This window comes from Neovison vison, chromosome 9 (assembly GCF_020171115.1).
Source record: "Neovison vison isolate M4711 chromosome 9, ASM_NN_V1, whole genome shotgun sequence".
In the NCBI taxonomy this organism is placed as follows: domain Eukaryota; kingdom Metazoa; phylum Chordata; class Mammalia; order Carnivora; family Mustelidae; genus Neogale; species Neogale vison.
The window spans coordinates 19,295,297-19,322,452 of NC_058099.1; the positions used below are offsets into that span (position 1 = coordinate 19,295,297).

The window sequence follows — 27,156 nt, forward strand, 5'->3', positions numbered from 1 at the left end:
TCCCTCCCTGCCCACTCTGGGCTCTCCCACAGGCCAGGGCAGCCTCCAAACCGGCCCCTCTGGCACTCCTGGCCTAACCCAGAGGCCCCCCTCGGGGGCCACCCCCCATCCCAGCTTCCAGGAAAGCAGCCCCACGTGGCCGCTCACAGAGCCAGCGCTGGGACCCCGCCAGACCCAGGACCAGCCTGCAAAGGGATCTGTGTCCACTGGATGCCTGCCTGTGGTTGTGGTGAGCCCGGGCCTCCTGGGCTCTCAGCCGGGGCTGTCTGTGTGTCGCGGGGGCCTTGGGGTCTGAGCCTAGAAGGGTGGTGGGGGACCTCAGGCATAGGCAAAACCCGGGGCCAGTCCGTGGGGTGCCCAACGGGCCCGCCCACGGAGAACTTCTCAATCCCGTTCAGCGTGAAGGAAGAAATGAGCCAATGTCCACTCTGCCACTTACTAGCTCTGCCAGTCGGGTCCTTCTCTGGGATGCCCCTCAGGGCAGCTCCCAGGAGCACAGACTTAATGGCACAGGGTCTTTGTCGTGGGCGTCAGGCTCAAGCAGACCTGGATTTGAATCCCGACCCTGCCTGCCACTAACCATGCGACCCAGCACGTGTCCTCACCCCGAGTCTCAGGGCTTCGCCATCTACTCTCCCACGCCCACACCCAGGAAGCTGTGTTACAGACAGGAGCAGCAGCAGCGGCCTCCAGAGAGAAAAGCCCCGGGTGATGGGGATGCAGTGGCGGCAGACAGTCACCTGCCAGCCAGGCCAGGCCAGAGAAAGACCTTGGCAAGGTCACGGGGTAGAGCCGAAAAAAGGATGAGCGGAAGGACGGGCCGGAGGCAGCCGGGGGGTGGTGTCCAGGCTGAAGAGCCCTGGCCCCTAGCGGGAGCCTCCAGGACCCCCCCATGGAACCGGCGGGGCTGCAGGGGACGGGCAGGAAACACAGGGCCAGATGGTCTCACCTCAGGCCCCAGCTGCCCACGGGGTCCCGGCACGCCTCGAGCTCCAGGCTTACCCTGGTGAGAAAGGAACAGAAAGAGGTCTCAGAGGCGGCACCTCCACAACCATCAGAGGCTGGCAAGACCCCCAACAATTCCAAGCCAGGCAGCCAGCCCCAGAGGCCCGTGGTTTCCACAGAGCAGGGACTCACCTTCGTGCCTTCTGGGCCATTGTCCCCAGGGGGACCAATGTCTCCGGGGAATCCCTGAGGGGAAGCAGAGAACAGGGGTCACCCACGGGTGAAGGGAAGTGCTAAGAGCATCGGTTTGGGAGGGAGACCAATCCAGGTTTCTGTCTCTTCCTGCATGGGGTGGGACCCTGGGCAGGTGCATTAACCACCCGGACCCTGCAGAGACCCTGTTCTCTGTTCTAGAACAAGGTCCTTGGGTAAGAGCCTGTACATCTCAGAGATTTGCTGAGAACATTAAATGAGATAATGCAAGAAAATACTTAATATTGGGGGGGGGGTATCTGGGCGGCTCGGTGGGTTAAAACTTCAGCCTTTGGCTCAGGTCATGATCCCAGGGTCCTGGGATCTAGCCCCACGTTGGGCTTCCTGCTCAGCAGGAAGCCTGCTTCTCTTCCTCTCTCTGCCTGCCTCTATGCCTACTTGTGATCTCTGTCTGTCAAATAAATAAATAAAATCTTTAAAAAAAAAAAAAGAAAATACTTAATATTGGAACAAGAGCACAGTACACACAAGATTGTGTGACCCAGGGTGCCTGGGTGGCTCAGTGGGTTAAAGCTCTGCCTTTGGCTCAGGTCATGATCCCAGGGTCCTGGAATCAAGCCCCGCATGGGCTCTTTGCTCAGCGGGGACCCTGCTTCCTTCTCCCTCTCTGCCTGCCTCTCTGCCTACTTGAAATCTCTGTCTGTCAAACAATTAAATAAATAAAATCTTAAAAAAAAAAAAAAAAAAGATGGTGTGACCCAGAATTCCCTGTGTCCTGGGTCTGCTGCTGCCGGAGACCCAAAGCCAGCACTCCTCTGCTCCAAAATATGGTCGCCTTTGATTGCAGTGAGCCTATAGACACGATGCCGTTCTGGGTTTGTTACAACTTTGAAGGGCTTGGGAAATGCTGGTCTAACTAAGCTCAGCTCCTCCTCTCCAAAGCTGAAACACCCCCTGTATCCCGGCCAGGTGTGTAGACTCTGCCCCATACCACCAAGGAGGGCTCACTGCTCCCAGACCAAGCCTGTCCCCAATGGCTGGCCATGCACTGGAGGTTTCTTCCTGACATGGAGCAGAGCCCCCTCCCTTTCCCCTTGACAACCTTGTGCTGCCCCGTAGGACTGCACAAAGCATGGGGGGTGGGAGTCGTTCTTTCCACAGTGGTCTCTGCACAATTTGGAGACCAGTTTTCCCCTCCTAGAGGCCTGCCCTTTGCTGTCCCTTCAGTGTTTTCCACTCTGGGGTCCAGGGTCCCTCAGTCCTGCCACCTCCAATCGGTCAGCTTCCACTATTGGCAGTCACTAGGATGCTGGTGTGTCTCTGGGTATGAACAGACCAGCAGAGGACAGCACAGAAACATCCCCTTCCTTGTTGTAGGTGTAATACCTCTGGTAATTCATCCCAATGGTGCAGTCACGGTTAGGGCAGCCCCACTACTCCCTTAAACCAAAATCTTACATGAATCCCTGAGACCGAAATGCCTCCTCCCACATCGCCTCCATAAGCAACTTTTCCCCTTCCTTTTTGGTGACTCCCATTAAATTCCAGCTCAAACATCCTCTCACCCTTCGTACTAGCAATGGCAAGAATGCGTTTGAATTTTGAGCTAATAGAGAAACCACATCTTTTTTTCTTCAAATCAAGAGCCTCAAAGTCCTGTTCTGCCATCAAATCACTGTGTGACCCTGGGCAGGTTCCTGAGCATCTCTGGGCCTTGCTTTGCTCATCTGCAAAATGGTGACCGTATCACCTTAGAGGGCTGTTCTCAGGCTTAAAGGGAAGAATGCAAGCAAAGGGCTTAGTTTAGCTCCCGGCACCTGGTGAGCACTCAGCAAAAATCCACATCCAAAGGGACTCAGCATCCAAAAGGATGCAGAACAGGAGCCACACTGCCACCCACCCCACCCACCCCCATCCCAGGGCCGGCATGGTCTCAAAAGGAGCAGAGACCCAGGAAGGCGCTGAAGTGCTCTTCAGCTTCTGTCTTCAGCAGAGCAAGACCGTCTTCTGGACACGGAGTTAGCCAATCCAAACAGAACCCAAAGGTGGGAGATGCAGACCCCGGATCTGTCCAGGGACCCAGGAGAGAACCAAAGCAGAGCTTATCTGCTTACCAGCAGCAGTGACCCTGAGAAAGTCACTTCACGGCACTGTGACTCAGTTTCCTTATCTGTCACACAGTGCGGTACCACCTCCCTCACATAACTGTAGCTGCATGCCAACGTATTCTTGTCCCCAATGCACATTCAGCCTGCTGAACGAGGTGGTGCCTGATAAACGTGAGGCAGCATGCATCCCCCCCTCAGTGGCCAGACTGCTGGGAAACCCGGGCTGTTAGAAAACTCTTTTTTCCACAGCGGCCAGGGGAAGGAATCAAGGCCGTGGAAGAGAGGCCAACTGCATTCGTCTAAAGATAGGACTGTGTCACGGCCAAAGTCAACACAGCGTGAAGTCAGAACTTGGAGCTTGCAGGAAACTATCCCTCGTCTATCTGGGTGATACCAGAAGTGATCTTTGGAAAGGTCTGGAGAACCCAGCAGTGAGACTTTTGTCTCTGAGATCTTGTGGAGGATGGGGAGGTGTGTATACACAATGGGGGCTGGCTGGGGTTGGCCTTGACCCCCGGAAAGCCTGGGTACCGAGGATCCTGGGCCATTGACAGCCCTGGCAGGACCACCCCATGTTCCAGAGATGGTCCCCATCGGAGGGGCAGGGAGGAAGAGCTCAACCAGCTGCCTCACACCGTCGTGTCTATGTGAAGTCTGCACATTAGCCAACAGACAGCAGACCTGGGCTAACTGGGCTAACACTCCCGTGCATCAGAAGCTCTCCACTAATTGCTAAATCATCCTTCATGACTTCTCATTCTCCATTCAAACACTGCAATTTTCATGTCTGCCTCTTGCTCCCCATTCCTCGGAACTCTGAGCCCTGAACTTTTTCTAGGGGGAGTGTGGGTGTTTGGAAAAGTGCCAGGGCTCAGGCTGGAGAAACAGGAGCTCCTCTTAAGGGTGCAGGCCCGAGTTCAGAGGGCTTTCCTGATGTTTCTTCTGGAAGCTATAAAGGTGACCACAAAGTTAGGGAGGGTCTCCGAGGCCAGCTTCTGTCCCGCTACCACTGAAAGTCACCAGGGGCAAAGAGGCAGAAAAGGAAAGATCCCTGATCTTGGAATTTCTGTTCTTGGCCCCATCTCTCGTCTGCTGCGTGGCTTCAGGTAAGTACCCCCTCCTCCCAATCTCTGGATCTCGGTTTCCCAAGGACAATCCCCAGCCCTGATTGTAGCTGGACACAGAAATATGGCCTCACGTACCTCGGGTCCAGGAGGCCCAGGAAACCCAAAGGATCCCTTGTCTCCAACTTTGCCCTGGGGAAGAGAAAGATGGCAGAGGGGGCACAGGTAAGGGAGGGCCCACTTTCCCCCATCCTTTGTATTAGCCCTTGGCTGTGGGGGTCTAAAAACCTCAGAGGCATATGAATGAGGTCTCCCTAGATAACTAGGAGCTACTGTTCAAAGCCTCCTACACTTTCAGCCATGGGAATCCTCGGGCAAGAGGCTTCATCTGGTAGAAGCTCAGTTTCTCCATCTGTAAGATGCGAGAGATAATACTACTCTAGCCCTCGGGGTGGTTGGCAGCCTTCAAAGAAGTATATGGTACGGCAGGGAGCTGACACAGAGCTGCATTCCAGAAATACATGTTATCAATGCTACTGCTGTTTTCAGGGCGTTGGGAGCCCCAGATTCTGATTCTCCCCAGAACACTGGCAGTGACCGAGGCCTGTCTCTGATGCTGGGTGAGTTCCTGCCCCTCTGGGCCTCAGTGTCCTCCTCTGTAAAATGGGTGAATCTCATTCCTGTCCTGCTCTGTCTGGCTCCCGAGGTGGATGCAGGAGGAAATGTGGCCCAGGACGTGACCGTGTCCCTGGTCACATTCATGACTGCAGAGCGCAAGGTTTGGGGGGAGTCAGAGCCAAAGGTACTTACCAGAGGCCCCGGCTTCCCCCGTGCTCCTGGGAACCCCGGCAATCCCTGGCTCCCCTGGAAAAGACCAAGAGCAGGCTGGGGTGAGTAAGGAGTGGAAATGGCCAGGGGAACAGCTGCTCAGTCGTCCTTGCCCACCTGGGGCCTGGAGAACACACCCTTTTGTGGGGAGATGAGCTTCCCCCTCACTTTCCCTGCCTCCAATCTCCAGCAGGGCACCTCTGTGGGTTGGGCATCAGGGGTGCAAAGGTGACAGAGCAGGCCCTATCCTCGCCAAATCATCCTGGAACCTGGGACCCCAAGAGGACTCCAAGGAAGCTCCACAGTGCGATTTATGCCTGAGGAACTCTGGAGACGGGGGCCCAGCGGGGGAAGCAGCCGGGGCCCACATGGCTCGCAGTCCGGAGACACCGAGGCTGGGTCAGGACAGGCCAGCCAGGAGGGAGGGAGGAGGAAGAGGGAGAGCAGGCCAACATCTGGGCCTTGTTGACTGGCTGGGCGAGGTCCAGATGTGGCCACATGGTGCCGGACACAGGCAAAGAGGAGCCGGCCTCGGCAAGTTGCCTCGGTTCACCCATCAGTCAGGAAGGCCGGTTACTCACTCACTTACTCAAACATGTCCTAAATGCTCACTGTTCTGTGTAGGACTCCGAGCCGAGCTCTGCCAGGGCTGTCTGGGGCAATACCCTTGGGGAGCTAGCTGGCTGGCATGGGGCTGAGCACAAGTCCCCATCAACCAGGTGCTGCCTCAGATGACGGACGGGTGGGCCGCTCGGGGCACGTGGAGAGGGACGTGGCCACCGTCTATGCAGGTGGAGGAAACGACATCCGAGCAGGGTTCCGAAGAATGGGGCCGTGCAGAGGCTGAGTGGACAGTGTGCCAGACAAGGCAGCAGTGTGTGGGGGCAGAGGGCCCTTTGGGGGAGCACGGGGCTATAAGGATGAGGGGCAGGAACAGGTCCGAGGGGCTCACTCGCTGGGGTCCTACGTGCAGGGCTGAGGAGCCAGGATTTGGCAGTAGGGAGCCATGCATGGTCTGTGAGCACAGAGCAGGGCTTTGCATCAGTGAGGAAGACAGACTGGGAGAGAAGGGACGGGGAACCTGACCGTGAGTCAGGAGGCTGTCAAGGCCAGGGAAGAGATGGTGACGGGAAACTGCGGCTGGAGAAGATAGGGTTATGTGAAAGGAAGCCATCTTTTAGGGGGTTCCTGGCCCATAAGAGACCCTGAGAAGGAAGCCAGGACCAGAGAAAAGCAGGGTTGGGGAGAAAATCCGCTGCAATTACCTTGTCTCCTTGGAATCCGGTTTCTCCCGACACACCCGGAACCCCTTGTTCACCCTAAATGCACACCAGCAGAGAATGTTACAATGGAGACCACGGTGGGTTCCAGAAGCCCTTTCGCTTCCAGACCCACCGGCAGGACACTGCTTGGCTGAGGGTGTTCCCAGAGCGGGTCTGACCAGCAGCAGCCTTGTGAGAGGGCAGGAAAACACCACTAACAGAGGCCAAACTGCCTGGCCTTTCCTGGACAACTGTCACTTGCAGATCCAAGGAACTGTTTCTTGATCCTTCAACACCTTCCTCATGAGCTTCAGGTCACAAGGGGCAGGTGCAGCCTGGGTAGTGCCCCTACCCCCATCATGGAGGGTTCTGAGCCTTTGGATCTGTTGCTTAGCCTTTTTCACCACTGGGCCGGGAGCGGTCACTTCCTCCTGTGGGAGGCTCTGCGTCAACCATCCGTGGGGGGCCGCTTCTAATCAGCTGCCGGTAATCAGCTACAGCGTGAGAAACCAGCTAGCCTGGCCGGCTAAGACTAGGTGCAAACAGTGAGTAAACGGGTCTCGAGTTAATTCTGTTTCTTTCCTAAGGCGACAGAGATTCTGGCCATGAGGGGTCTCTCCTGGTCCCTCCCCATTTCCAGCCACATCCTGGTACACGAGCTGTAGGAGAACCACCCTGAAGGACGGTTCCTCTTACAGCCGGAGTCACAGCACGCCGCCCTCATCATCTCCAACTTGCCATGCTGGATGCTCCCAAAAGCAGCCCGGCCCCAGCGCTCCAAAAACATTCACAGTCCCGGGAGCGGTCGGAAGGATGGGGAGGAAGCTCAGGAATAATGGAGACTCTCAGAGGACCCACATTGTGCAGCTCAGGCCATGAGCCAGCCAAAAAAACAAAAACAAAAACAAAAAAACCAAAAACTTCCTTGATAAAACAAAAGCCAAAATTAAAATAGATAAATAAATAAATAGCTTTAAAAAAAAAAAAAAAAAAAAACTTCCTTTGGTTTTTCCAATCTGGAAAACCCTGTACAATATCCCAGAGGTTTAGGAGCCAAGAAAGTCTTTGGGTTCTTTTTTTTTTTTCCCAGTGTGCACACACGTGTGTGTGTGTGTATGTGTGTGTGTGTGTGTGTGTTGATGGTCCAAAGGAGGAGCAGAGGGGATTAAAAAGAAAAAAAAAAAAAAAAAGTTTAAAAAGACACCAAAGAAATCAGGACAATGGATTTGGTCTGGAGCAGGAGTCTCGGTTCCAGAACGCGCCTCCATGCAGGAAGAAGGAGCCAAGTGGTTGTAAGCGGGACCGTGGCCAAGCCGGGTCATGGAAAATCCAGGATTCTAGGCAGGACGATGGGGGAACAAGAAGGGATGGCTGCGGCATGCCAGGGGAGGGCCCGGGGGGATGGGTGTACTCTCAGCAATGTTAAGACCCCTCCCCAGCCCAAGGGGCAGAAAAGAAAGTCCTTTTTCTTTCCTTCTTTTTTCCAACCCTAAAGACTTATTTGATTTTCTTGAAAACTACGGGCAGGAAAACAATTTCCTTTGCTTCTTTTTTTTTTTTTTTTTTTTTTCCAGAAAGCTTTCACATCTCAAAACGAGCCAGGCAGTCCGCAAGCCAGCCGAGTTCCGTGTAACACGTTTATTTCCATGTTCCTGCAGGGCCAGTGAGCGGGAGGCCAGCTCTGCAGAGGGGCCTATAAAAATCTCAAAGCCTACACCCCCCCACTCCCCCACTTCCTTTCTCCCTTGTCCATGACTTCAACATTTCCAGAGGGCGGATGTCTCGAACCCCAGAGCAAACAGGTAGCCGTGGGGGAGAGCTGCGCCTTGGAGAGAAAAGCTCCTCCGTCTCAAGAGGAAGACCACAGAAGAGGGGGCTCAGGAGCCAGCGGGACAAGGCCAGGGGCGCAGCACATGAGCCCCAGTGTGTGGGGGGCGGGGGGTTGCAGCCCGAGGCCTGCAGGAGGCAGGAGGTGGGGAGGGTGGCGGGAGACAGTGAGGAGGTAGAAGAGGTGGAAACACACGGAGAAAGCACCATGCCCCTGACTACCTAGGGGGGAGGAGGGTAGGACCATCTGGGTGTGCCCATGGCAGCTCCCATCTCCCCTTTTTTAAGAGTCCAAGGGCCTTTGATAAATCTCTTCGGACTCTTGGGGCTGTCCCCCTCCTTGAAATGGAGGCACGGTTGAGGTCTCCAGAGCACGTGCCTGGCCTCACAGCTTCCCAGCCCACAGAGGCTCAGAGGCTGGGGGGGTTAATCCCCACAGAGCACTCACACGGTGCCCGGCCCTGGCACCTGCTCCCGTTTCTCGGGTTTACGGGACCCGAGTTATCTGAAGACAGGTGCACAAGGACCCTGCCCGCGGGAGCGGCACTCAGCTGCTCAGACTCGGGGAAACTTGGATGCAGTCCGAAAGCCCTCCCACACCCACTCTGGGGGTGCCTCGCTGACCGAGCAGCTGAGAGGGGAGGGCAGGAAGATGGCTACAGGGCAGAGCGCGGGGAGCACCGCCCCCAGCCCTTCACGGCTTGGTCCCTCGGATACCGCACAACGGGGCCAGGCGCTGCCCCGCTCTCAGCCCCGGGTTCCCCCCGACCCCCGTCCAACTGTGGTCTGGCACCGGGGGAGCTCAGCACCAGGACTGTGTGGAGGACATGTGGCACGGGTGGCCTCCCCATGGTAACTGGGAGGAAAGCGGGTCAGGGGCTCAGGGGCCTGTGCCAGCTTTGCTGTTGTATACTCAGACCACGTGCTCTCCGGGGTTGGGTTCCCAGTTCTAACTGGGGCGGTTTATGTGGATTCATCTCCTAGGGCTGGAAGAGGTCTCTGGCCCCCGCAGCACACCTGCCCACCACAGGGCCTATCATCTCAGTAACAATCCCCCCTTCCTCCACTCCACCCCCATTCTGGCTTTGGCCTCCCAGTCCAGATGCTGGGCTGGCCTCGACCTTGCGCTCTGAGACTGCATCGCCTTACCCCCGACCTATGCCTCAACAGCACCCCCCAGGCTCTATCTTCCAGGGTCTGCACACCCCACACCGCCTGCCTGAGCTCCCCCTGAGTTACAAGGAAGCAGCCGGGGAACACAGATATCGGGGGGCCAAAGGAGAGACAGGAGGAGTGTGGGGCAGTGGACCTGGCGAGAAAGCAGCAGTGGCACTGGGGGGAGGGGAGGGTCGCATGCAGATAAAACACAGTGCAACAAGGGAGTATTCAGATCACCTTATCACCTTTCAGTCCGGGCTCCCCCATGTTCCCCATCAGTCCCTGCAAGACAAAGGCCAGATCCTGCTGGGCGGGGGAGCTCAAAGCCAGGGAAGTCAGGTGCCCTGCCCGACACCCACTGGCCTGCTGTGCCCACCCGATGCTTGTTGCCCCACCCAGAGCTCTGTTTTCTCATCTCTGAAAGGGGGCAATGACCCCCAGCCCAGAGGGCCATGACGTGGACTGAAGGAGCATGAGAAGGGCAGCTGACTCCTCAGCCATAGCACTCTGAACAAATCCAGGGGAGAAGGCTGCTCGTGGGCACAGATGGGTTCCACGAGCATTGTCCCCTGCCTGCTGGCCACACGGGATCACCTTCAGAATGAGGTCCTAGCAGTTCGGGCCCACCTTTTTCCTGCATGCCCATCCCACCCAGGGATGTACCAAGTTTACTAGCTTGCCGCTATGGTTTCTATGCCCCTTTCAGTGGCCTGGCTCCCTGCTGGCCTTTCAGTGCCCTGGCATCCAGACCTCATGAGACCCCCGCCCAGCTCAAGGACTGCTGTCTAAGAAACATGTCAGCCATGGTGACATACAGATGACGACTGGCTCTCAGGCCACCCCTCTGAATCCCTGCCCACCCCTCCCCCAACACTGAGCCCAGGCCCACTTCCCTCTGGGCTGCCTTGGGCCAAGGGAGTGGGGGGCACCTGGCTAGGACGAGACCTGGATTCAGGGATGGCTCATTTACCTTCACGCCCTTGGGTCCTGGATAACCAATCGGACCCAGTGCTCCCATGTCGCCCTGGCAAGAGAAAGAGAAGAAGGCATCATGAGAGGTGGCTCCCAGGAATCTGGCCTGGGCAGGATGATCCTCAGCATCGCCTGGCCTGGGCTGCTGGGGACACAACACCACTGGCTCCAACAGACCACCTGCTCTCGTCTCTCCGCAGCTGGCTCATCGTGTGATCTGGGGTGGCTAACCTCCCCGTGCCTCAGTTTCCCCACCTATAATGGGGGTCAGGACTATGTACTTCCTAGAGCTGTTTCAGGAAGAACTGTTGACGTAAGCATACTAAGTGCTGGGCATGGTCTGGAGACAACTGGGTTGTCCCAGCTGAAGGGGCTCTCCTGACATCTCGTGGGTGAAGGCCCCACGACACGGAACGATCCGGCTCAAAATGCCCACGGTACTGAGGTGAGAAGCCTGGCTGAGAATGAAGGGGTGGCTGGATCCTCTGTGCACAAGCCCACCCTCCTCTCCTCACGGGTCCTCAGCTCCTGCCCGCCCCTCCGGCTACTGCTCCGGCTGCAGCCATCTGGGTAAGCCCATGCCCAGAGATAGGGAGCCCCCGAAAATGCACCCTTCTCCCCTCTTTCCATCTGCTGTGACTCATCAAAGTGTCTGGCTGCTATGTGTGCTCCCACAATGCGCTTGACCTCTCTGGGTCTGGGTCTCAGTTTCCCACATCCCTGAGTCAGGGTCCATGGGGGTCCCTGGCCAGTGCTCGGAAGCCCCCAAGGGAGGCCAGCTGCCCCAGGCTTCCTGTGGGAACTGCCCAGAGATGTCTCCATCACATTCCTGCCCGACTTCCGCAGGAGGGCTGATGGGCCCAAGGAGAGAGACAGAGGGAAAGTGCCGAGTTCACAGACGGTGGTGAGGTCTGCTGGGGCACTGTCGTCCCGCCCCCATCCAGCCCCTGCAACGGCTCGGATCAGCTGCCGCAGGGGCTGACCACCGTCCGGCCACTGCCCTGCCAGGGATGGGCTGTATGACCCTGAGCAAAACCCTTGCCCTCTCTGGACCTCAGGATCCCCACCTGATTAGGTCAAACCAAACCTTCTAGCTGTTCCTCGGCCAAGAAATGGTGCTTTCAGCTTCATCAAGTAATCTTTTCCTGAAGGAAGTAAGGTCTCAGCAGGCGCCAAGACTGACACAAACAGCAGTGTCTGCCAGGCACGGGGCTCTGCTCCTTCCCTGCCTCCACTTCAGGACTCCTCACAACAGCCCTTGGAGAGTCACCCTCCCACCATCTCCATTTTACAGATGGGCACACTGAGGCTCCCTAAGCTTAGGACTGGATGGAGCTGGGATTCACACCAGGCAGTCCGTCTCCAGAGCTTCCAGGCAATTCTGAAGTCATCTTGGGAGAGGAAGGGAAGGCCAGGATCACTGGCCGGGAGAGGCTGGGGTCTGAGGAAAAGCCAGCCCTTCAGAGAAGCGCACCTCCCTCGGCCATGCTGGCTGCTGCTTCTCTCCCTCTCTTTTCCTGGTTGAAGGGAGCCAGGGGTGGCCTGCCCAGAGTTCCCCGTAATCCACAAATAAACAGAGGAGGCTCTCCTAGCACAGTTGGCTCCAGCTGGGGCCTGAGCTGTGGGCAGGGGACAAGCCAGCAACTCCAGGAACACAGGCTCCTTCTTTCCGCTGCAGGCCTGAAGGTGCCTTGTGTGGGGACTGAATTCAATACAGGCCTGACTGACACCTGGGGGCCTGGGGAGCCACAACAACACCACACCCGCCGCCCCTGCCAGCCCTTCCAAAAAAGGTGTATGTGTGTGTTGGGAAGCAGGGACTTGCATCGGTGTCCAACCCCTAAGGACAAGGAATCTGTGGAAAAGGGACTCTGGCTGCAGGGCACATGGGGAGAACGTGGTGGCTTGCTTAGGGCAGGCCTTTCCCATCTTGGCAGGGCCCCAGTGCTGGGCTCTGAAAGCCCTCGGGGGAGGAACAGAGAAAATTCCAGGCCACTCTCCCCCCCCAGTATAGCCCGCAGAGCACCGCACTAGACACCCTTGTGGGCAGCCCGGCCAAGCAACACACAGCATGTCATGTCCTCACAAGAAAGAACAATGAGTAATGCCCTGAATTTGGATCCTGTTCCCACTTCTGCCTAAGCTCCCAGATACCGTTCTAAACATCTTGACCTTCGTCCTGCTGACTCTCACCAAAATACAACCATGTCCACAGCTGTTTCCAAACTCCTACTGTGTGCCAGGCTCCACGCTTGAGACATCGAGGTCCTGTCAACTGCCGTGCGCGGGCGCTTAGGCTGGGCCCCGGCTGGAACGTGCTGCTCGGGCCCTCGCCAGCTGTTCAACGGTAACCCCATGAGGCCCCGTCTTACAGAGGAGAAATCCAAGGCTTAAACAGAGGCGCAGTCAGTCACCCAAGACTAAGCCAGCCACAGGGGACGTGGGCAGGACCAGAACCCAGGGCTGTCTGTCTGGCAGGGCCTCCCACCATCCCTCAGGTATGTCCTCCCTTCCTGCCCTGCTGTTCCGCTGCAGCTGGGGCATCCCTGGCCACGCGTTCCCAGACCCAGAATGTTCCGCGGCACTCTCGTTGTTCACGCACACTCATCCTTCCGCTGAAGCGCCAGCATCCCTTCCCTGACCCCACAGGCCGGGTGGGCCCCCTGCGGTCAGGTCGCACAGTCCTGGCCACACTGGCGACCATTTCTGTGCGTGTCTATGTGGCAGAGAGCGGCTTAACAACCGGGTGAGAAAGAAAGCTAATTCTGCTCTCATTTACAAACATCTGGGGAGAAATCTCACCTCTGTGTTCCTAGAACTGCCTTTGAAGGCAACAAGGCCTCTTTCCAGAAACTCTGATAGGGATCGGTGGTTTGGGGACAGCGGGGTGGGGGCTGCGGCCGGTCCTGGCTCCTGTGTGGTCTTTGTAAGCGTCATCTCACACAGAACAGCCCCTGGCGTGGTCCATACTCTCACGCATCAGCTCTCTTCATTCTGACGAGCTGAATGCGGGATGCGGTGGGGAAATCCGTGACCCACAGACACAGACCCAGGTCCAGCTTTGCGCTGTGTGACCTTGAGCAGGTGTTTCAGCCGCTCTGTGCCTCAGTTCCCTTCAGTGTACCATGGTAATCCCACTTCCTACACTCAGAGGCTTGCCGGGATCATTAAGTACTCAGTGCAAGTCCTGGCACACAAGGGGTTGGTAAGTGTCAGTTCTGTCACAAAGAGACGAAGCCAGATGATCGTTTACTGACAGAATTGGGGGGGCCTGTCCACTATACACCGCATGCTGGGTTTTGGTCTGACCACATATTCTTTGGGTCTCATTAGTCCCAAGGAGGACCCAAAGTTCCCTTTCTATCACTCAAAATTTAAAAAGACAGAAATCTTCGTGGGGAAGATCCTGGAACCAGGCACGCTTTTCTTGAGGGCCAGCCAAAGGGTTTCAGTTACTCAGAGGGGGCTATCCTGAGGCGGTCTCCCCTCAGAGGCTGCAGGGGGGCCGCCAGCTGCTTATTGGGATCCAGGCCACATAGACCTGGGTTGCAAGTCCTAGCTGGTGACCCCAGGTCCCAGCCTCCCTATCTGGGTGACTGGGCTGCGGCCACCTCCCTCCAGTACCTCAAGGCTTCCCCAGCCTAAAGCACATCAAGCACACACAAAACAGAGAGACGCTCCATAAATGTTAGTCTATCTCCACACACTCTTCATAAGCCTGCCTGCAAGGACCTGGGGGTGGGTGGTGGAGGGGGGTGACGGGAAGTTTTGGCTTCAGTCTGCATGCAAATTACTTCAGCTGACTAGACAGAAGGCACTGAATAAACCTGCAACTCCACTAAAATGATTATCAATATGTGGAATTCCCATTCGCTCAGCTAAAAACCCACATCCTCTGGAAAACCAGGGGTGACTCATGATCCCTTTTCCCCTTTAACTCCTGGTTAGAAAATTCCTTTCCTCTCCAACTCTCTGGGGAGGCCACTGTTCTCCCTACCCGCCCTTCCCCACCCCCACCAGGGCACAGAAGCTGTTGTTTCCAAAAATCCAGGGCGGGGTTGGGGGGGGGCTTGGGTAAGAGAGGGCACTAGTCCGGGGACCCCTGGTGGTCTGGCAGGTTCAGGTCCCTGCTTGTGACCCCCACCCCCACCACAGGAGGAAGGGAATATTGCTTTGACAGCAGAGGGAATTTTAAAACAGGGGAAGTGGGTGCCTGGGTGGCTCAGTGGGTTAAAGCCTCTGCCTTCAGCTCAGGTCACGATCTCAGGGTCCTGGGATCGAGTCCCACATCGGGCTCTCTGCTCAGCAGGGAGCCTGCTTCCTCCTCTCTCTCTCTCTCTCTCTCTCTCTCTCTGCCTGCTTGTCTCTGTCAAATAAATAAATAAAATATTAAAAAAATAAATAAAACAGGGGAAGTGAGGCTGAAAGTAGTGATAAAAAGACACAGGGGAGAGGGAACCCTGAGGACGCACTGAGCAGCGACTTGGAAAGAGACATTACAAGGGGGCGGAGTCTGAGGAATGCAGGAACACCCCAGCTCAGGCCCCTCAGAACGGGAGCAGCGGGAGGAGGGCCCTGGACGGTCCTGCCTCCATCCTGTCCCGCCTTGTGAGTGATCTTGGCCAGGGCCTCAGCTTTCCCATCTGCCCAGTGGGATTCTCCTAAGAGATCCCGTGAATAGGGCTGCCCAATCGAGCCAATGAAAATAAGGTCTGCCCCCCTAAATTCCAATGCCAGATAAGCACCGAAGGATATTTTAGTGTAAACTGCATTCTAAATATTGCATCTGAAATCCAAATTTCACCCGGCATGTTGTTATTTTCTCTGGCAACCCTCGCTGTGGAAAGCAAAGGGGAGGGCCCAGGTGGGGAAGAGCTTTGTAAAGAGTCAGGAAGGCCAAGGGCATCGTCTCAGCCTCCAGAGCCTGTGTTCACTCAGACAAAGGATACTCTTGCTCCTCTCAGAACCCAACCTAGTGGCCACTAGACAATGATGAAGAGAAACGTGTGCCAGTGATGAAAGTGGGGATACGTAAACATCCCTTCCGGTCAGCTTTGGGAACCGAGAACATGGAGCCTTGGCAAGGACAGAGAGCTGCCATCTTTTCATCGCTAACGGCCTCTCCCGGGGCAGGGGAATGACTGGGGCTCAGGACACAACTCCAGAGAGTGGCCTGGGCTCCCGCAGGAGAGGGCGTCCAACACTAGGCTGTTGGAGCTGGACTGTCATCACCATGTGACCAGGATGTTCCAGAAGGCATCCGTGTGAGCTTAGAGGAGGCAGGACAAGACTTTGGGGGTCCTCATCAACTGGGGTTCTCTACCTCTCCTTGCAGATACTCCTTTTCCAAAGCATCTGGGTCAGTGCCTTGTGCCAAAGAAGATGCCCAGCTAAGCCCTGCTGAATGGACATCAGGGTTCACAAATGCATGACTTCTAGAGGGACACTTTGCTGCCCTCACTAAGTTCCAAGGTGACTCTGAAATCTGTCTCCACATAGCACCCCAGAGGACTGTTACTATGCATAACACATGCGTGTGTGTGTGTGTGTGTGGTGTGTGTGTGGTGTGTGTGTGTGTGTGTGGTGTGTGTGTGTGTGTGTGTGTGTGTGAACTAACAGTGACTATTATTACGGTGACTAGCACTTTCTGGATTCTTGCTATGTGCGAAGCACTTTATATGCACCAGCGTCTTTAAATCTTCACAACTGAAGTCTAAGGCAGGTACTACGATGATCCCCGTTGTACAGATAAAGAAAGTGAGACACGGAGAGGTTAAGAAATTTGCTCGGAGTCTGACTGCAACCTGCGGTCGAGCTAGGCTCTGAACCCAGGTGGTCTGTTGCACGGACTGGCCCCCGTGGCCGCGGGACTGCAGTGGACAGTGTGTATATGCGGTCCTCACAATGGCGGGTACGCTGATCTCATCCCATGGAGGGGGTCCCTGAGGCTCAAAGAATGAGGCCAGAGCTGAAGAACACAGAGCCAGCAGGAGGCTCGGCTCGGCTCGGGTGCACACCCGGGAGGTCTGGACCCTCAGCCCCTACTCCGCCCAGGTTCTGCACTCATCTGCTCGACCATGAGCATGTTGCCACTGGGGACCTGTGGGGCCTCTTACCAGGCCTGGCCTCCCCTGAACGATGGGGCCCCTGAACGCCCCTGGGGCCTTCTCTAGCCTCCCTCTGGCTAGAATTTCATGCCACAGTTGCCGGAGTAGCCAAAGCTGGCAGCCCATTTGTCAAAGTAGGCAAGAGCCTACTTAGATCCCTCCATGGCCTCCCCAGACTCAAGCCCCACGAGGAATGACCAGAGAACAGGGCAAAGGGGGCGTGGAACCCTGGGGAGAACTCCCAGGCTCCCAAGGTCAAGGTCCCACTCTGAAGGCCCAGCAGGAGGCCCTGGTTTTGGCTCCTGGAACACTCCACAAGGCCTACCCCAATCTGGATGGGGTCAGAGGTCAGCCTGCCTCCCACCTCCCTGTGCACAGGCCTCAGCATATCAGGAAGTGACAACAATGATTCATATAATGAATCATTATATGATTACTAAATGCTAGACCCTGGGCCAACGACTGTACATGTCAGTCCTCGATTAAGCCTCACAGGATCTCCCAGAGTCCTCTATCACCATCCCCAATTTACAGACAACAAACTAAGGCTCAGAGAGAGTAAGCAACTTCAAACAGTTAGGACGGGGCAGATCTGTGACTTAAACTCAGGGGGTCTGGCTCCAGAGTCAGTGCTGCGAAGGAAAGGATGAGGAAGACCGGCCTGACATGACCCAAAGCCTCAGCTCCTTGGCGAGCTGCATCCTTCCTCTGGACCGGAAGCACCTCACCTGTGAACAGACGTCCTATCCCCCGCCTAGACCTCCTTGCAGTGCGACACACAGGCAGCAGGTGTGAAAGCACATCTGTACTCTCACGCTCCACGTACCTGTCTTCATTTCACTAATGAAGAAAGGGGCTCAGAGAAGGTGGGCAATCCACCTGAGGACACACAGCAGGACTTTCCTCCCTCTGCCCCCTTGGCCAGAGTGACAGGTCCTGCTCCCCCCCGCTCTTCCCGGCGTTTGATGAGAGAGGGACCTCTCCACCAAGACTCCTCGCTGCCTCCCACCCCCGCCACCAGGCATCTGTGTACTTACAATGAGGCCGGGGACTCCTCGGGGCCCTGGCAGGCCTAGTTCTCCCTGCAGATAGGAAGAGAGCAAAGCGGTTACTTGCCCTGTCTCCCTCCCAGACTGCTCCCTCCACTCTATCCCCCTGTGGGCACCTGCTGGGATCCTTTGGAGCCAACCATTCCTTGTGCCTGATTAGCGAATCTTGGAGCCTGGCCTGAAATTTGGACAAGACCCTTCCCCATTCTGCTCTCAGCTTTCCACATCTGTAAAATGAGGAGGCTGGGTTTCCAGATCAAGTGTAAAGGAAGAGGCAGAATCCTGATCCTGACAATAAAGACGTACTGGGTGTCTGGCCCAGGTCTCGTTTCACCTTCACTTTACAGATAGCAACACTGAGGCCCAAGAGTTTCATGAAGGACCCAAGGTCAAGTGCAAGGAAAGAACACAGTGGCTCAGTTCCAAGCTGAGAGCCACGGGGCTGGCCTCTCTTCCTCTTCCAGCCAGGAGGTGCTGGGGCACTTAAGAGAAGCCCGCCATCACCGAAGGAGGCTGTCAGGTCCCTGCCTCCCAGATGCTGGAGAGGGCTCTCGCCTGGGAATCAGGGGATAGGGCTGCAAACGGGGGTGGATGGGGGGGACAATGTTCTAGAAATGCTGATTATCAGTGGGAATTGCCAGCCCCCTCCAGACAGGAGGCTATCACTACAGCCACCGAGAAGAGGAGGAGAGAACCAGCCTTGGCTTTAAATGAGGGAAGCGACGTGTCCAAGGTCACTCAGCAACTGCATGGCCATGCTGGGGCCACTCATCAGCCCCCTTTCTGCTCCCCCAGAACTGAGGACAAAGACACCGCTGCCCCATCCCCAAGCTGGCTTTGGGGATGACATCACACCGAAGGAGAGGCTCTGATTTCTCGCCTCCGTGCCTTCGCGGGTGGCCTTTCCTCCACATGGAATGTCCTTTCACTTCTCTGCTCACCCCAAACCAACATCACCCTCCCCAGGCGTCTCCCTGCTCCTCTATCCTTCCTCCACAGCACCCGGTGCCCTTGACCTCACACATCTCACTCTGCCTGTACGATGGACCAGACAGACAGCCATGAGCTCCTCGAGGGCCCTCGATGTCCCCGCTGTGACCGACTGCTTACAAGGGCCCCATCCCAGGAACACCTGTTGTGAGCCCACCACCTTCCCACCCCCTCTCATTTCCTTCTTACACTAGCCCTCTGGGGCCGGCATTCCAACCCCCGGATTTAGAGAGGGAAACTGAGATTCGGAGAAGGGAACTGATGTGTCCAAGCGACATAGCAGGAATCAAACCCGAGTCCTCCTGTCTCTGAGACCAGGGCTGGAGCCCCCAGGGGAGCCGGGGTGAGCCCAAGCGGGGTCAGGCTCAGAGGGCATCTGTGGAATTGAAATTCCTACATCCTCAGGGGCTGATCGTGGATCCAGCCGTCACCTCGACAGAAAGCACAGCTGGCCACAGCTGCTTAGGTGGGAAGGCCCAGAGAGAGATGGGGGAGCACAGCAGGTGTTCCAAAGAGCTTTCAACTTAGTCTGCTCCCCTGGGACAGGGAACACACTCCCTCTCCCGCCTGAGCCTGAGCTTGGAACAGGAAGGAAGAGGCAGGCTCAGCACCTCAGGGCAGGCTGACCTGGCTCCTCAACGACAGGCCTCTGATTATTTACAAACCCTATAAACATGCCAGTGTTGCACATTTCTTTAGAACTCCGCTCTCCCTTCCACACAGGGCCTGCAAACCATCTGCTCCCCCAGGGCGCTGCTGTCCCATAAACACTGCTGATGCTTTATAAGATGCTAGTAGCCCGGCTTCCCCAGTGGGGAGTGACCCAGAACCTTCCTGAGTCCTTGTGGATGCGGCACGGTCTGGGGCTTTGAGACCAGAGTCTCAGTGGGCCTGGGGAGGGGGTTTCCATGGGGTGGGAGCCCAGGACACCCACAGTGGACAGCAGCCTCGGGTTTACAGGTGGTATGGCTGCAATCTGACCCATTCTGCCTGACCCCAAAGCTTGGAATCTCTTTCCTGTTCCCCACCACTGGAAATACTTACAGGGTTCCCATCCAGTCCAGGAGGACCCCTTTCCCCAAAGTCTCCAGGAAACCCCTAAAGGCATAAGAGAGAAGAAACGTCTGTGGATTAGCGTTTATACCTGCGGGGCGGCTTCCATCCGAACCCCCGCGGGCACACACGACATGTCCATGCAGTCTCACTCCTGGGTTCTGGGACCTGGACAGGCGACAGGATCCCTAGTGACGCAGTGCCCTCCACAAACACCCCCACATGAAGAACTTCTCAGGGACTGGGTCCTGGGGAGGAGCCCACAGCCAGAGAGCCCTTTTCTTACTGACATAGACTCTGAGAAGAAGTGAGCATCTGACTCGGCCGCATGGAAATGCCCACCCCCAAATCTGCGACCCAAACCGAGGAGGCGGGAAGGATGAGAACCGAGGTCAGGAAGCGGAGTCCAGGCCTGAGCCAGTAGCTGACTTGCGAAGTGTTTTAAGGACATCCCTTTCCCCCGTAGGCCTCAGTTTCCCCACTAGTCAGAGGAGGGAAGGCCTCTGCAGCACCTTCCAGCTCAGACCTTCTGCGGCCATGACGTGCTCTTCAAAAACCACCCTATGCAATCACAATCCCCATTTTTACAGATAAAGAGGGACTCTGGAAGGATAAATGTCAAGGTTATGCAAGGTCACACGGTTGGTGACTCTCCGCACCACTGGCAGAGGGAAGTTTCAGCAGCCCTGAGAGAGGCCAGGCCACCCGGCCCAGGCAGGTCCGGCCCTTTCATCCCACCCCAGATCCCACTCCGCACTCTCTGGGGACACAGGCAGCTGGAAAAACATCAGCTGTGGGGACACCTCCGGGGACCAGTGTAGGAGTAGGGGGCAACTTCGCTTCACTTCAAAAGGAAAAGGAAATCCTCAAGCTTGGAATTTAGGGAAACCTGTTCTTCTCCCCTGCTTGAATTCAAATCATTGTTTTTCCAGGGAAATTTAATAAAAAACACAGCACATGTTTCTCTGACCAAATGGATGCCTGAGCCGCTCAGTAAAGAAAGATTCCTCACAGAAGGTCATTTGTGTCTGGTTTCTAACACAGCTGGGGGGACCCAGGGACTAGATTGAACCTAAGGACAAACCCCAAACCAATGACAATGTCTGTCGTGGCTGAGCAAAGAGATCCTGAAATGTGTGTGCACCCAGGCCTTTGTCCTTGCCCTGTCCAGCTGTTCTATCCTCCTCGGATCCCTTCTCTGTTGGGGAGGTCCCCTGGATCAGAAGGTCAAGGGCTGGCATTCATCCTGGAGGAGGTGTGGCTTCATTCAGACACCCGAAGGACGACATGAGGACAGAATAATGAGATTTGGACCAAGCCAGTCCCTTGGCATGCAAAACTTCATTTGCCTTTGACATCTACCCTTGAGGGAAAGGTTATCAGTCCCATTTAACCGATGGGGAAAGTGAGGCTTGGAGAGGCGATGTCACTTGGCTAAGGCTAGGGCAAAACCAAAAAGAAAAACAAGTCTGTGGCAGAGCTGAACCCAGGTCCCCACCTCTCTGAACTCCGTCAAGTTGGTATGAGCTGCGCACAGGCAGATCATGGCCGGTAGAAGCTGCTAGAATGTGTTTTCAGCCGGTTGCAGAGAGTGGCGTGTGTGTGTGTGTGTGTGTGTGTGTGTGTGTGTATCTATGCATCTGAAGGCCCATCTCCAGGTCAAACCTTTATGGGGGTACATTTGATCCTGTCTAAGATTCCTCTCACCCTGGCAAATTTAGCCTCTCCCAAATTCAGCCCCTCTCTGTCAAGCTGTAAGTGAGACCCTTTCCCCTTCTAGGGCCAGAGATATCAGCTGGGCTGTAGTCAGAGGAGAATTCTGAAGGCATTGCCTTTCTGCCTTCACCTCTGGAGGCTGGTGTTAGGGCCCTGGCAGAAGAAGAGGACCATCCATCAGAGGACAAGGACAATGCTGTCCGGCCAGGCACCCAGCCAACTCCACACGGCCCATGAAGGGCAGGACTCAGGAAGTCTGTCCTCAGCTCGCCACGTCTGGTGTCTGGAGACTAGCTCTGGCTCACCTCCAGACGGGCTGTATGACCTTGGGCAGACCCTCCCTTGACCCACTGCCCTGGTCAGGCTGGCGTTCTCTAAGAGCCCCTGTCCCAATCCCTAGACGAGGTCTAGAAGGAAGGATCCTCTTCCCCTACACACAGGAATGCCACCCAGCCTGGGGCAAGACGGAGACCTTGACACAACCACCCAGGCACACCTCCTGGCTGCAAAGTCCAATATATTCACCCAAAGCAGCTACCAGGCAGGTGCCAAGCCCACAGGTCTGCACTCAGAGCCCACTTCAGGCTGGCCGGAGGACTCCCCTCAGCCCCCGCTGCCAGGCCAGCCTCCCCCATGAAGCTTTGGAAGCAGGGCCGTCCAGTGCCCGTCCTGGCTCCACCATCCGCGGGCCCCTCCGAGCCGCAGTTTGCTCTGCTCTACGACGCGGCACACAAACAGGGTCAGCGGAGGCGTCCCTTGCCGACAGCAGCAATGTGAAAGCACATCTCCAGGCTATAAGTGAGGGAGAGACCGTCAGAAAGGTCAAAATCCCAAAGGAAGGCACTTGTGCAGACAAAAGGAGCCCAAAGATAGCCAGTGGCTGGGAACAGCAGGGTAAGAACAAAGACAGACAAGAGCAAACCCCAGCAGCCCAGTGAGATGAGTAATTAGGAGCGTAATGGTTGGAGCAAAGGGAGGACAAATCTGTGACTGGAACAATGTCGAAGACGGAAAGACCCTAGGTGTTCTTGACAATCCATACCTTGTTGCACCAGTGGGGAGACTGAGGCCCAGAGCATGCACAAGGGCCCATCACCGGCTAGCCTGTGTCATCCCTCCATCACTGGACACAGAGGTCATTTCTGGCACTTGCCCCAGGGCCCCGATGCTGGGCCCTTCTGGATCTCAGAGAGGCAGGCCACCAAGCTAGAACTGTGGCCCCACTTTCCTCCCACTCTGGTTCCCTCTGTCTGGCTGTATCTCCTTGTGCACGGAGTGCAGTCCCAGCTTGGCAGGCAGTGGGACCTTCCTCCGCAGGCCTGAGCTCCCGGCTGCAACAGGCTGGCCCGAGGCCCAAGGAATGAACTCGGCACCCTGCTGGGGCCCAAGCCACGTGGTGTCTCCACTTCCCCAGGTCGGGGCCCCCGGGGAACTGGACGCCTTGTACTTTGAACAGAACAAGGCCCAGGAGGAGGCAGAATCAGGCGTCAGGACAGGACTCCAAATCCTGTCTTAGCTACGGCAGTTCAGGAACACACATGAAGAGAGGGCGGTCCTTGTCACAACCACAGCGGGATGCCAAGGTCCGAGGAGGTTGCTGAGGACCACCTTGGGCACTCCCCTGCCTCCAGGCAGTGTCTACCCCATCCATCTGCTCCGGAAGGTGGGCTGGAGAGGCAGAGGAGGCATGAAGCCTCCGGGATCAGCAGTACCGCTAATGCCTCAAAGGTTCAGCTCCCTGACCTGTGACATGGTCTGTCCTGCCAGCTCTGCTGGCAGAGCTGGGCCGAAGAGGTAAGATGTTGTAACGCATCCCAGTACGTTCTACGGAGCCAGGGCGTTCTAGCTCTGGTTTGCCTCAACAGTAGGAATACAGAATAATCTCCTGGAAGAGCCCGTAGAAGGATCTAGGGGGCCTCTTTACAGTGCTGAGATTCTCCACAGACAGGAAATGCTGGGGCAAGCCTAATCTGCATCCCTCCTGCTGCACTTGCAGCCGGTTGGAGTCCTTTCTAGAACATGTGTGCACTTCAAGTGTGCTCACGTGAAAAGACCCCTTGAGGTCACACTGCTGAGCATGTTTTTGCCCTGCCCTTTTGGAATCCACTAGGGAGCCCATCTAAGAATAGTCACGTCAGGGAACAAGAAGGAGACAGGTAGGTCAAGTTCTCGCCAGGACCCCAGAGTCACCAGTTGACCCGGGCAGCTCAAGCTCAAGTATGAGACACTGAGGACCACACCCCGCCCCCCCCACACACAGCATTGCCACTGCAAAATACTTTCATCTCTCTTGGCCTCAGTCTCCCCACCTGGAAACATGAGGCCTCTGTCACTTTGCTCCCTGTTCCCCACAGTATGAGAATTGGAAAGGGCCCTCAAACCCAAAGGCACCATGGTAGAAGCTCTTCCCACCCCTGATGGGCATGTGGCCTTGGGCAAGTCCCAGTTGTCTCTGAGACACACACCCAAGGATTGGGAACCAGGGTTCCAGCTATAAGCTTGGGTGTCTGCCAGCCTGACTCACTACACAAGACAAGCTTTGCAGTCCCGGCCAGAGGCCATGAGACACACTGTGAGCTATGGCTGGCCATCCCAGGCATTCCAGCGGGCTTGACAGTGAGTTCACACAGCGCCCGTCCAGCAACACGATTCACCACAACGTCTTCCTAACTCCTGAGAGGGACCCTTGTCGGAGCTGCGAGCCTCACTGTGCCATACGCAGAACAAGCCAGGACAGCCCAGGAGAAACCCCTTCAGCTCCAGCCAAGTCTGTAACATCTTATATCCGGACCCCTCCTCAGAAAACCATTCATTCTAGCAGGCGTGAGGAGATGAGAGCGTTAGCCTAAACTTTCCTTTGGAGCTAAAGATAGAAGTGCAGAGAGAAGTGTAAGGCAGAAAGCAACTAACGGTCCGGGGTCGGGTCCTAACGCTGCCATCAACTTGCTGTGTGATTTCAGCCAAATTACGGGCCTCTCTGAGCCCTGTCTGCTTTTCTCTCTGACAGAGAGGTCAGGCCAGCTCATCACTAAAAAGTTTCCACAGCTCTGACAGGCTCTGACTTCTAGTGTCTCCTTCAGGGTTCCCACACACCCTCCTTCCCGACCTGATGCTAAGGAGGCCATGTGCCCGAGCCTAAAGTTCTGCTTGCTGGAGAGAGATGAACTACAGCAAAATCATCACCAGCCCTGCCAGAAATGAGGGCAGCTGCGATCTGGCATGAGGGAATTCGGCTCATTCTCCCGACATTTCCTCTTGTTAATAAACGCCTAGAAATCACCTGACCCAAAGCTTGGACAAGAGGACACTTGCAGAAGGAGCACCCCCTGCCCCTCAGCCCACCAGCCAGATCAAGGGCTCGGGAGCACTGGCAACAGGGGGATGGCTCCAAAGATCACTTAGAGAACATGTGGGCCAAGGTCATTGCAGACTGAGGCCTGGCAGGGGCAGAGACAAAGCCAGAGGGACTCGGTGGCAGGTGGTCCTGCTCCATGCACCATCAAATCATATCCAGTGCAGACCCTGCCCATCTGCTGACCATGGCAGCTGGACCAGGTCAAGGGGACTTTCATGGCCCTTGGGGGCACTGTGTGGCCCCAGCACTGTTTTGCTAAAGAAGGGGGGTTCTTCCCCCACCCCCAATGCCTGACACCACAGTGCCATCATGAAGGACAGGGCAGAATCCTAGGAAGTGAAAGGCAAGGAGCAAGGAAGCAGAAATGAATCGTCAGCTACGGGGGTTCGAGACCGGTGAGTCCCCCAGAGGTCGTCAGAGCAGATGGCTTTAACTGAGACTTGGATGCCAAGGCTGGAAAACAGGTGTAGCCAATCTCACCTCGGAGAATCATTGAGAGAATCATACGTAGTTCAGATGCCATGCAGGTAAAAGGCCTCCATAAATGTTGTTTTGGGGGGGTATGTTTTGGCTACCAGTGCCATCCCCAGCATCCGGCCCCTGGTAGGTGCCCGGAAAATTTTTGTTGAACGAAAAACGAATGAGCGGCCTCATCTGATGCGCAGATAGCAAAATGGCGCCCAGCACCTCAGAGCGAGCAGGTGCTGCCTTCCTGGGCACAAGCAGCTTGGCCTTCAGCTGCAAGGAGCAAACAAGTACATGGCAGGGAGAAGGCAGATGAAGAGACCACTGGGAGGAGGAGAAAGGGGGAGATGGAAGAGGACAGCGGGGGCCTGGCCGTTGATGGTCCTGTGGCAGCAGGGTGGAGAAGAAGCCCTCATGCCCGGGTTTTCCAGGTGCTTCCCTCCTCCATGCTCAGGAGACTCTGGACCCATCAATAGCTACACTCTGGGGCGAGGCGAAAGCTCTGGCTGCTGCATTTCAACCCAAAAATGACCCTGGGAAGCTTCAAGAACCTTGGCCATGTCACTCACCCCCCCCCCAACCCCTGAGCCTCCACCTCCTCCTCTGTAAAGTGGCAATGCCCGGCGGTCTGGCAGCATCCCAGGATAGAGTCTGATCAAATCCCACACGGGTGGCCTGGGAGGCAGACCTGGGTGAGGGGACAGGGCCCAGCTGAGATCAGCTAAGGAAGTCAACTGCCCCTCCTCTGCAATTTAGCCTTTGGAAAAACAGGTCCAGAGAGGTGAAGCCATGGGCTCGAAGTGACACAGCACAGACAGCCTCACGCATCCATGAAACTACAAACAGGAATAACCGATTTACCAGTGCTTACTATGTGACAAGCGGAATGACCCCATGAGCTAGGAGCTATTATCCCCATTTCTCATAAGGGAAAACTGCACTGCAATTCAGGGGCTTTGAGCCAATAATGCCCCAGGGCCTTTGCACCTACTATCTCCTCAACCCAGAAAGTTCTTCCACAGATAGCCACAGGGCTCTCATTCTCACCTCATTAAGGTTTCTCAAGAAGCCAGGAGGATTCTTCAATCAACTCACCTAATAGTCTTTACCCCAAGCACTCACTGTCTCCCTTCCCCACTCCGTGTTAACGCTCAGCACCATCTGACATTCATTCACTCATCGCTCCTTCCCTTGTTCATTGTCTATCTGTCCATGAAAATGGGAACTTTGTCTTGCTCAGTGCTCAGCACTAAGTGTAGTGCCTGGCCCACGGGCTATGCTCAATATTCACAGGATGGACAGAGAGATGGAAGGATGGATGGATGGATGGATGGATGGATGGTTGGTTGGATGGATCTCCTTGCCCAAGGTCCTCTGGCTTGAAGAGCAGATCCAGACACCAGCCCAGCCCTCAGAGATGCAAGGTCCTTGCCCTGAAAGAAGCATTAGGTGCTCCTCCTTGCCCAGATCCAGGTCTCAGGTATTAGACCATCAGGCACAGAGGGGCTGTTGGGCCCAAAAGGTCTAGTCTGAGGATGAGGTGCCCCTCTGGTCCTTGAGACCAGGACCTGGAGCTTGGCATACCACACTGGGCCCCACAGGGCCCAGATCCATACACTACAATAGGTAAGATGCCCCTGGTCACTCATGTCAACCCAGAATCACAGACAAGCCCCTTTCTGGGCACTGCTGAGCGCTCCTGGCCCCCCTCCAGATTCTTCTCAGATTCCAAACTCCCCACAGTCCCTTCTTCATCAACCACCGGCAGAGGGAAGCCCAGATCCCAAGCAGACAATGCTTCCAAGTCCAGGGATTACCCTGTGGGTGACCACACGGGACCTTAAGCCACCAACGGCAGTCAGGCCTGAAAGAAATATGCCTCTGTTATAGTCTGGGGTCTCCCTCTGCTGGCAGCAAGGACACTATACATATCACTGCAGGGGAAGCCTCAGCTTCCCCTTGTGAGAAATGAGTGCATCGGAATTAATGTCTCACCCAGCAGGTGAAGACTCTGGGGCACGTGTGTCTATGACCTTACTGGCAG

General features: G+C 56.0%; 1 protein-coding gene across 1 annotated transcript in view; it reads right to left on the reverse strand.

Moving 5' to 3' along the window:
* Positions 1–27,156, reverse strand: part of COL27A1 (collagen type XXVII alpha 1 chain) — a 135,056-nt gene that overhangs the window by 58,094 nt on the left and 49,806 nt on the right. Inside the window, exons 13-21 of the mRNA XM_044265065.1 lie at positions 19,568–19,621; positions 17,522–17,566; positions 10,376–10,429; positions 9,643–9,687; positions 6,424–6,477; positions 5,141–5,194; positions 4,469–4,522; positions 1,138–1,191; positions 950–1,003 (exon numbers count right to left, since the gene is read on the reverse strand). Coding sequence (XP_044121000.1) covers positions 950–1,003; positions 1,138–1,191; positions 4,469–4,522; positions 5,141–5,194; positions 6,424–6,477; positions 9,643–9,687; positions 10,376–10,429; positions 17,522–17,566; positions 19,568–19,621 — 468 coding nt within the window. The remainder of the gene's footprint in view (positions 1–949; positions 1,004–1,137; positions 1,192–4,468; positions 4,523–5,140; positions 5,195–6,423; positions 6,478–9,642; positions 9,688–10,375; positions 10,430–17,521; positions 17,567–19,567; positions 19,622–27,156) is intronic.